Below are 10,671 nucleotides of genomic sequence, written 5' to 3' on the forward strand. Positions count from 1 at the left end.
TCGATATGACGTCACTATGGCTCTTCGTACATACACGTTTCATTTTTTGAGATTCGTTTAATAAAGTTAACTAGAGAATGGTGGTCAACTTGTCCGATAAAGATCGTGCTGCGTTTGGAGTGTCCACCATCCTGAAAATGTCGGTATGACGTCACTACGACTCTTCGTACATACACGTTTCATTTTTTGAGGTTTGTTTAATAAAGTTAACTAGAAAATTGTGGTCAACTTGTCCGATAAAGATCATGCTGCGTTTGGAGTGTCCACCATCCGAAACATGTCGATATGACGTCACTGTGTCTCCCCATACATACATGTCGGACAAATACAACAATAATAGATAATACTATTCTTATTGCAAATATCGACTTGTCCGACAAATGTAGTGAGTCAAATAGTCAGTTCGACAAGAAAATATTACAATTGGAAGAAGTTTATTCTTTTTGTCAATTTCTGACTTAAATATTCACGTGCATTATTTAAGTATATTAAATTGGCATACTACTTACCAATTTTAATTACTATTTTAGAAAAAGTAGCCTGACTAAGACGTATTGTTGATAGTTTATATTATGTTAAGGAATAATATCCCACATCTATTAATGGACTATATATCAATCAAAAGGTCTTTTTAAGCGCAACATTTTGTCTCAACATACCACTTATCAATTCTTAGTATTTTAGAAGATATAGCCCAAATAAGGCATATTATCGATAGGTTTTACTATGTTAGGGAATAATGTCCCACCTCTAGGTATGAACCATATGTCAATCGAAAGATCTTTTTAAGCGCTATATTCCGTCTTAACATACCACTTACCTTTTCTTAGTATTTTGGAAGACATAACTGACCTAAGGCATATTATTGATACTTTACATTGTGTTAAGGAATAACATCTCACTTGAAGTTATGAGCCATATTTCAATCAAAAGATCTTTTTAAGCGCAAGGTTGTATTAGCATAACTCCGACAAATTGATAGTACTTTAAAAGCTAGAGCTTTTCTAAGATTATATTATCGGTAGATTCTGTCAAGCTAATTCATTACTTCTTTAGTAACAAATTATATATTATTTGAAAAACCTTTCCAAATGAAACATTTCGTGTTAACATACTTCCGACAAATTGTTAGTAGTTTAGAAGCTAGAGCTTATTTAAAATTATAATTATTGATAGATGTTTTCAATTAAATAAATCACATCTCTAGTAATCAGTTATACATCATTCAAAAGACGTTTTTAAATGCAACATTTCATATTAAAAAAACTTCGGCGAATTGTTAGTATTTCAGAAGCTAGAGCTTATATAAGATTATTTTATCGATAGGTGTTTTCGAGTTAATAAATCCCTCCTGTAGTAATGATACATATATCATTCGAAACGACTTTCTAAATGCAACATTTACTATTAACATACTTCACACCAATTGTCAGTACTTTATACCAAATCTTAAAATATATCTATATTTTCCGGACGGTGGACACTCCATATGCAGCATGATCTTTGTCGGACAAGCTTACCACAATTTTCTAGTTAACTTTATTAAACAAATCTCAAAAAATGAAACAGGTATGTACGAAGAGTCGTAGTGACGTCATACCGACATTTTCAGGATGGTGGACACTCCAAACGCAGCACGATCTTTATCGGACAAGTTGACCACCATTTTCTAGTTAACTTTGTTATACGAATCTCAAAAAATGAAACAGGTATGTACGAAGAGTCATAGTGACGTCATATCGACATTTTCAGGATGGTGGACACTCCAAACGCAGCACGATCTTTATCGGACAAGTTGACCACCATTTTCTAGTTAACTTTATTAAACGAATCTCAAAAGATGAAAGTGTATGTACGAAGAGCCATAGTGACGACAATTTCAGGAGTCAAGCATTAAAAAACGCAGCGGCACCAAAATTTGCGCATTCGAAACGTTTGTCGGACTCATCATAAGGATGGCACTCACAAAGTCTTAAATGTATATGTATCAAAAAAAAATTTGTTCGCCGGCCTGGGGACTATTAGGCGTCCCGGTTTCGATACCTACTGATAACAAGCTAGCAGTAGCTTTTCAAACATAGTGCTATTAAACCGCTGACAGGCGTTTCTTTAACTGTCTAGTCTTTTTCCAACTTCTTCCTAACAAGATGAATCTGTGCATCAGTATTGTATATGGACGACTACTTGTCTGATTTTCAAACTTTTTAACCTGGACTCGGTCTACTCGATGTCCTTTGGTAAGATTGTTTGTCAGTTTTTGGCTTCTGACTATCCTTAAAATATCCAAATACTTATATATTTCCATCTGACTTATCTGGATTAAATAATGAACTTGTCTTTAGAAATCCAGACTTGTCACCTTTTAAGGTAAGACCTAGAAAACGCCGCTATTATTGTGTTTTCATATTGCCCCGTTGGACGCAGTGATTGCAAGCGCGACTGCTGAGCGCAGGTTCAATTCCTTGGTCAGGCCGAAATCGCTTTCTTTTAAACTGGAAAATTAGTAGTGTTACACTCCGTGTCTGGGAGGGTACGTAAAGCGTCTGCGTCCCCAAATGCTACTCAGTAGCAGTCGTTGTTACAATTCCAAGGACCGTTAAGAGGATTTGAAAAGATTCTGTACTAGGGTTTCTTAGATGATTAAACCTGCTCAATAGAGAAAGCAAACAAGTAGATTATTTATTATTATATCTATATATTCTTTCTCATTTCTTCTATAAAATGTTTAAAGGAAAAACACTGAACTCGTAGGAATACGAATTCCTGCGCCATATTGTCCATGAATCACCATCATCATTTTGAAAAGTGTCACTTCATTTCGCGAGTTTTATGAAAGTGACCCAATTCGTTTGATTTTGATCAAGCAATATTGCTTTTAAATACGATGGCGCCCCGGATGGTTGTCGCGAAAATAGCCCACCGTTGACCTGTCGCCGTTAGCGGCTTTGCGCGTGCGCAATTCAATAATGGCTAATTCCCTTTGCTGAGACGTACCTAAATATTTTTAGGCGTTGAAAAATTAAGAGACATTTCTTAATTGGGAACCGCAGGTTTAGTGAGTTGTGAGATCTTGATTAATGTTACAACTTCCTACTTAGTTATCTAATGATTAAAACTTAATTTTGCGTATTATTATTTTTTACAGATTCTATAAATGTAGCGTATTTTTCTTTCAAAAAACGCTGGATAAAGAAATGTTTGTCAGTTGTAGGAAGTAGGAAAAAAATAATTAACATTATTTATTAAAACGTCCAAACCTGTCGATAATCTTCAATCAATCTTTATTTTGTGAAAAGTCTTATAAGGAATACAGCGAGAAGATGCACATTTAATCTATTTCCAATAAGTAACGCGATCATGTACGGAAGCTCGCGCGAACGGTCATCGCGTCTTCAAACAGTCGTATTTTGAACTTTAAACTCTAAAAATAAATCGTTGGTGACCCCGCGCGACTCCGGCGCAGTCTCGCTGACTTCTGAAAGGTCAAGTCACGCTGAACGTGTCGCGCCCTATTGTCTAAACAATAGTAAAATGGATTATTAATTAAATATATTACCCACGCCGCACTACAGTGATAATTACGGAGGATTATGAAGTTTGTTGTGTAGTTTTTCAGTTTTCAGTGTTTGTGTAAGAAAATATTGAAATGTTGCTAGTGTGACCGTGTTTTCAGGACTAGTGAATTCTTTTGGAAAGTGTTTTGAAGTGCGTTGGTACTAAGGTTAAAGTGTGTATCGTTTGAATAAGCAGTAAGTAGCTACAGTAAAGTACATCAACATTTCAGTCATTATTTTTATATTCGTGTTAGTTAAACTTAACTGAAGGTTACTTTGGGTTTAAACGTACGGTCTACATATAACCGTACTCGTCTTGCTGGATTAATTACTAAATATTAATATTATTTAGATAATAATACAGAGAGTGAAAGTGTTTCGAATGGATTTTCAGTCGGTAGTTTCATTTCAGAACATACGAGTAGGTTTTTACTTTTAAGATTTGGATCAATGTTTATCTTTATCATGGATTCACACAAAGCGTTTCGAAAGTTAATGATATTGATCAATTTAATTGCTGGTCAGAGTATTTAAATTAAGTAGTAAATTATCTACTTAACTTTTCAGTTTTTTTTCAACTCCCAATTAGTGGTCTGCATGGAACCGATTGATATTTGCCTCAAATTATAGGTTTTTTTACTTGTATTTCAATAAATAATAAATTCGTTCTGCTATATTCCAACTATGAAAACGGCAAGCCCCCATATTCTAAAATATTCCTACCTAGGTCCATCCTGTGTTGCAATTGGCCTTTATTACTAGCTCTCATCTGCGACATCAGGCTCATGGCTAGCTTCTCAGGTATCGGCACGATGCCGTACTTTGGTAACTTATCGAACTTCGGCGTGTGCAAATCGTAATCCATATTCCTTCTATTCTTCTTGTCATGTATGATGCGGAAGCGTTTTAATTTAGATAGTTCGAAGTATGAGAGAGTTGAAGATGTTTCTGCCACCGTTCTTCTCGACATCGGGATATTAGTGGACGTTGTTGATTTAGCCGTGGTCGTCTGTATCGTGGTTGTGGCCGTGGTTGTGGCCGTCGACGTGACCGTGGATGCGGTCGTGTCTGGGGTTCTGGCTCTTGGTGCGGAAGTCTCTGATTGGTTGAGGACCACGAAAGGCACAGGGTACGGTACGACTATTAGATTGTTGAATGTGCCACATTGCGTGGAACAGAAGTCGCTACAGCACGCTTTGAGTATAGCTTTGCACTGTGAGCAGCTGCAGCGGCAGTCCCGCTCTCTGTCCCTCTTTAGGTTCTCCCAGGTGATGGATTCGGATTCGTCGGAGGTGGGTTTGCGGTAGTGGTACTTCTTGCGGTGCGTGCGCATGACGCGGCCGTCGCTGCTGTAGCTGTCGTAGTGCTGGTAGTCGTCGTGCCGCATCTCGTGCTGCATGCCGCGGCTGTGGTAGTAGTGCGGGAAGTGCGAGTTCCTCATGGCTATGTTTATTTCCAGCAGCAGATATATGGGCAGTATATTCTGTATCTGAAAAATATGTCAATGTAGCTAAAGTTAGCATAGTTTTCATTTGCAACATGTACACATCAAAAACAATATTACTGACACTTACCAAATTCATTGTATTTTTATGAGTTAGTTTGCTTTAAAAACTATTTTCACAATATTGAAGACGCGCGGTACGAACATTGATTTGTATTTATTAGCTACCCATACCTTCTCGACACAATATTGAATTAAGTTATAGTTTTATTTTGGTTACGTAAACAGGTTGTAAAACGCTTGAGTCATATAGAGGTAATTCAATAAATAGTAAAACTACGTCCATTTTTTCAATAACTGTATTTTATGTAAATTGGTTTACACGTATAAAAACTTTCTTACATAACAATGATTAACTTTCAATATTCTTGACAAAATATATCAGGTACAAAAGTAAAAGAATATAAAAATGTCTACAAGCTAATACTTCTTTAGTGCGTTCAAAGCGTACATGGAGGCTCTCTTCTTGGTCGGCTGGCGCAGGGGCGCGCGCCCCCGCAGCTGTGACATCAGCTTCTCGGCCACGTTGTCAGAGATGGGCACTATGCCGAACTTGGGCATCCACGTGGGCTTGGTTCTCCTCAGAGACGTCAGCATGTACTTATTGTTGCCGTTCTGCAGCTTATCTGGCGTCTTAACTATAATGTTCGAGTAATCATCGACGACGCTTTTGAGAACCGATTCCAGCATGTCGTTGTTACTCTGCTGTTTATTTGTATTTTCAAGTTCAAGTTTATCGCTTTGTGACTTGATGTAGAATTTGGAGGGCTCTTCTGTTGTCGTGGTGGTGGTGGTGGTGGTGGTGGTAGTTGTAGTCATAGTCGTGGTGGTGGTATCCTCGAGCGTGGTGTCGGGCGTGCTCGTCGTGGCGGGTGTGACCGGATGGTTCTTCACGACTGCAGGCAACATCATAGGGTACGGATAGGGCACGAACACTACGCTTGATTGGCTCTGTCCGGCCATACCGGAGCCTTGATATGGGTTGAGGTTGTTTGTTGAAGATGAACAGCTTTTGCAAGTGCTTGTGCAGCAATCGGAAGGTGCGTCACACTTATTGCAGGCACAGTCGCAATCATCGTTGTATTCGTTGCTCATTCCTGTCCTGAGATGTTCGTGGTCGTGGTCATGGTCATGGTCATGGTCATGGTCATGGTCGTGATCATGCATATGGCTGCGACTCTTCTTGTGTCGGTGCACGTGACGGTGTCGGTGTGAAGGCTTTGACTCCGATACCGACTCGTTCAATGACTCGTCAATCTCAGAGTCTTCGTAACTTGAGTAAACATGATGGAGCTGGTAGACTAGCTGGTATAGAAGTATCTGAAAAGGATTGATGGTTAAGAGTTCAGTATGTATTAATTTAAGTCTTAGAGGATGTACTCCAGTAGAGTTTACAGTTGAAGTCTAGAATATTACCGGACTTACATAATTGTTGCAAAATTACGGATTATATAGAATACAATAGATTTCAGCATTTATTCAGGTTTATTTATCTTGAATTAATAAGAATCTTATTTTATAAAATTAACTGCAAGTACAACTTTGCCTCTATTCAACTTTACAGCTTCTTTGACACCTATATTCAGGCTAGTCACTATTTTACACTATATAGTTATTAATACTATCTATAGTTCTACACTACATCAGAGATTCCATACACAAAAATAACAAATGAAAAAAAGTTAACATACCAATTTGATGTCCACGAGGATTTTCATAATTCGAGTGGTTTTTCACCGGTATTTAGCACAGTACTGGGACTAATTACGATCTTAGGCGGTTACACAAATGCGCTCAGGTGAACTATTGTTTTTCCCTCTTTATGAGCCCACATTGTTCGTGGTTACGTTAACTTTCGATTATTAGTTTTATTTCAGTAGTTGATTATGACATACGGTATTGTGTTTAAGATTATAGGTGTACTAGAACATTACCGTATGTAATTATTTATGTAAGTCAGTTAGGCTTACTATTATATAGCCTTAAGTAGTGCGGTCACCATCATCCAACAGAGGCGGTTAAAAGCTGCTGCTTTTTTATTTGAATTCAGTTTCAGTTTTACAGTTAAGTAATAAACATTGGTTGGTTGAAATAAGACAAACGTCTAAAGAACCATACACCTCTCGCCAAAAATGGCGATTCCCTCAGAAATGGCGACCACGAGCATACAACTCAAATTATCATAATTGAGCTGCCTCTTCAATTTGTTTTGCTGAATCTAGTTGATACATATGTTTTTCTACCTACCTATAGTTTAGGTGACGCCAGCCCAATGGGAGCGAAGGTGGACAGGTCACATCCATAGAGTCTATTCGTGGAAGAGCCGCATATCGCCAAACTAACGTGGAACGGTGCCAGCGTTCGGTTATGTTATGAGATGTTACGAACAATTACTGAAAAATGTTATTTACTATTGATGTTAGGTATGAAGTGGTTTTGGGTGTTGGAAGAAGTTCTTGAAAGGAGAATTTGTACAAAATATCAGTTGGTTTATATGGAGTAGCCAATAAAGTTTGGGTATTTGCGAAAATTTTGAAACATTCAGAATGTTGTCGTTATGTAATTAGACAACAAAACATTTTATTACTTGCTACTTTCAATCCTTTATTTACTTCATAACTATTTGAATAGTGTTAAAATTTTTCAATTGCTTTTAAGGTAAAATCATGGCCATAAAGATTGGTTTATACAGCTTTTATACTTCGGCCGTTCAGAGAATGCGTTCCTGACACCTATCAGTTAGTCACGACTAGTGATGGGCACAACATAACACTGAGTTCGTTACCGTTCCTTCAAAATGAACCGCCGCATTATTTTAAGATTATTTTCGTTTTAAATTGGCGGAATCATTTGTTTTATATTTTAGTTATTTAAGTGGAAACCAAAAAAAGGTAATATTCATATAATAAAATTGTTTTATTTATTCTTTGTTACAAGTACATTGAATTGAATGTGCGAACAGAATATTAATCAGACTCCGATTTGCTTGAGGAGGTGGTGTCTTCATCATCATCTTCGCCTACATGTATAATTATATTATTATCAATAACAGAATCAATCCTGATATCTCGGTCTAACAAAAGCCGGGTAATCAAATAAAAACAGATCGAAAACACATGAAAAACGTGGTCTATGCGCACGAAACGACAACGGACGACTGTTTTAGCGTCACAAAATGGCGGCCCATAACGCCATTTGGGGTTACCATTTTTAATCTAAGTATAAAAATGCGGTTTGGTCATAGTTTTATTTTTATATTTCATAAAAGTTATAATTAAGTCTTATAGTCCATTATTTTCCAATTCTTAAAAAGAAAATCAAAACGTATTATTTTATATTATAACTGTATAAGAACAGATTACGATACTTGCCTGTTATTTTTAGCACAGCACTACAAAATATAAACCGCTGACATAACCTTGTAATAGCGCAGTATAGATTTAGAAAAATATTGTTTACCAAGTTATTTGACACTCAGTTTGGCACAAAATTATAACATTCATTGATTATTGATATAATAATGTTGTTTTAATGCTCCTCAATTGTTAAAACGGTAAACAACCAGCAAAAATATTTTTATCGTAACTGCAACGCCATTGCAAAGTTACGTCGTCAGTTCAATCGCGACGTGTCAGGAACGCATTCTCTGAATGGCCGAACTATAACTAACAACAAACTATTGGTATACTGAATAGTCTAGTATATGTTATTTTCTAGATAAAGCGCACCAAAATTGTTTAATCAATATCTATCTGCAACAGTTACAAACAGACACAAACTCCTTCCTACTCTGAATGCGCTGAAAACGTTACGAGATAACTGCACCTGTTTTGAACGTAACAGCAAGCGACGCGGGCGCATCACTGCCAACTGCACTGTAATATGACTAATGCTTTGATACCTTTGCGGGGTACAAAGGAATATTAGTCAAATTAAATAGGTACGCATTTTTGTTAAATAATTTTGAAATGCTATAATGTTTATTGGAGAATTTCAGCAGTAGGCGGGGCGGGGTGTTAGCTGATTTAATGACAATGAGTATGAGGAAATGTGAATATGAAGCACTATACTATGGAGCATATAAACAATTACATTTTAGTGGAATTATCATTACTATAACTGAAGATACAAGAAAATATTATAAATATGAGATATTTGACCCATCTTCGTTTTTAAGATTTTGAGGAAAGTTCACCTGAAAGATTTAATCTACAAAAATACTTATTTAATACACGCCCATAACATTATCCATAACCCACCCCACGCAATAATTCAAACGACACAAAACGCCACGCTACACATAGTATTTTCGGGTAGCAGTGCTTGTACGTGTGTGCGTGCGCGCAGGGCGTCGGGTCACGACCTCGTCTCGCCGGAATTAGCTCGTGACGTCAGAGCCAGGTGCCTGCCAATTGCCAGCACGACGTGGATGACAACTCCAAATATACACTATGTGCCTATAACTCCGTCTCGATTCTGGCTTGGATTTTGTACTTGAGGAAGGGCTGCCTTGTCGATATTTTGAACCAAAATGTTTGGTTCTCCGTTACTCACATTTTCTTCCAAAGATAAAACCTGAAGACTTGATGGTTTATCAGTTCCGACAATTTGTTCAGGATACGGATTAATTCACGGGTTCAGGATGTGATTCTTATGTCAATTTTTAAGAATCTAAAAGTTAAAGGCGTTTTGATATGTATAAAGTTTTTTTTCACAAAACACTTGGTCACTGGCGTAGCTTGGAAAATTATATAGCTGAAACTTTTTGATGGGATTCTCTGTTTACAAAATGAACATCCTTGGATCGGTAAACACCCTCAAATGAGCAGGCGTTTCGTTTTTGTCCATCCTTCTGATGTTTGTTAGCTCTATTCGAGGATTCAAACGCTTGCCTTTATTAATGATGATAAATAATGCAAATATATCAGCGTAAACCCTTTAGTGTATAATTTCCGACTATTTCTGTTACACTCGACTCAACGTGACCACTAAGCCGGCACTCAGAGGGTACCTCGAGTGCCACAAATAACATTACCAACTGATTTTCCTCAGAACTGATACGAGTTTCCTTTGTCCGTCTATCTGTGTGTCATATCGGCTCTTATCTATTGTCTACATGACCGGTCGTGGCTGACAGGCGTTTATAGCCGCAGATTATTTGCACTGTAAACTAACGTAGTATGGAATATTATCTTGTGTTTGTACTATATTAATGTTCTAGACACGAAACGTTATACTAAAATAATATACTTACGTGGAACTATATTTACCGGAATATTAGCTAAGCTGAAACGTCTTTAATTACATTGGAAAGTAGACCTTTAGAGAATTCTTTTGCATTGCCAATAGGCATGACAGATAACTGCATATGAACTCCGGCACGAACAGCTAATTGTTACCAAACTTCTAAAAATATCAAATATTATCACTTGATAAGAAAACACAAGTTTATTTGGTGAAAATCTCGTAATTATCATGAGTCATTGGCCACTTTTGGAATTGACGTTACTCTGCACATTTTGGCATATCCTTTTCAGGAGACAATTCAGTCCCTGTTTATTTTACCAACAGTTATGAAAGCCGTAGGGTTGGCCCTGAAACCAGTGTGATGTC

General features: G+C 37.2%; 2 protein-coding genes across 4 annotated transcripts; both read right to left on the reverse strand.

Moving 5' to 3' along the window:
- Positions 1 to 3,257: 3,257 nt before the first annotated feature.
- Positions 3,258 to 5,055, reverse strand: LOC124637648 (the record flags this gene model as incomplete). The annotated part of the gene is made up of 2 exons (XM_047174259.1): positions 3,258 to 3,516; positions 4,278 to 5,055. Coding segments are annotated over 2 exons (873 nt in total), but the record flags the coding sequence as incomplete, so codon positions are not given.
- A 142-nt stretch (positions 5,056 to 5,197) lies between these two features.
- LOC124637853 (rho GTPase-activating protein gacII-like) lies at positions 5,198 to 10,069 on the reverse strand. Of its 3 annotated transcripts, none has more exons than XM_047174565.1 (2): positions 9,613 to 10,069; positions 5,198 to 6,378 (listed from the first exon to the last, which is right to left on the reverse strand). In XM_047174565.1, exon 2 carries the CDS (start codon positions 6,223 to 6,225, stop codon positions 5,479 to 5,481), a length of 747 nt encoding a protein of 248 aa, XP_047030521.1. In that variant the 5' UTR covers positions 6,226 to 6,378; positions 9,613 to 10,069; the 3' UTR covers positions 5,198 to 5,478. The 3 variants fall into 3 exon arrangements, with proteins under 3 accessions (XP_047030521.1, XP_047030522.1, XP_047030520.1); XM_047174566.1 differs by lacking the exon at positions 9,613 to 10,069 and adding an exon at positions 7,306 to 7,754; XM_047174564.1 differs by lacking the exon at positions 9,613 to 10,069 and adding an exon at positions 6,750 to 7,754.
- Between the last annotated feature and the right edge of the window lie 602 nt (positions 10,070 to 10,671).

Source organism: Helicoverpa zea, chromosome 16 (genome assembly GCF_022581195.2).
Source record: "Helicoverpa zea isolate HzStark_Cry1AcR chromosome 16, ilHelZeax1.1, whole genome shotgun sequence".
In the NCBI taxonomy this organism is placed as follows: domain Eukaryota; kingdom Metazoa; phylum Arthropoda; class Insecta; order Lepidoptera; family Noctuidae; genus Helicoverpa; species Helicoverpa zea.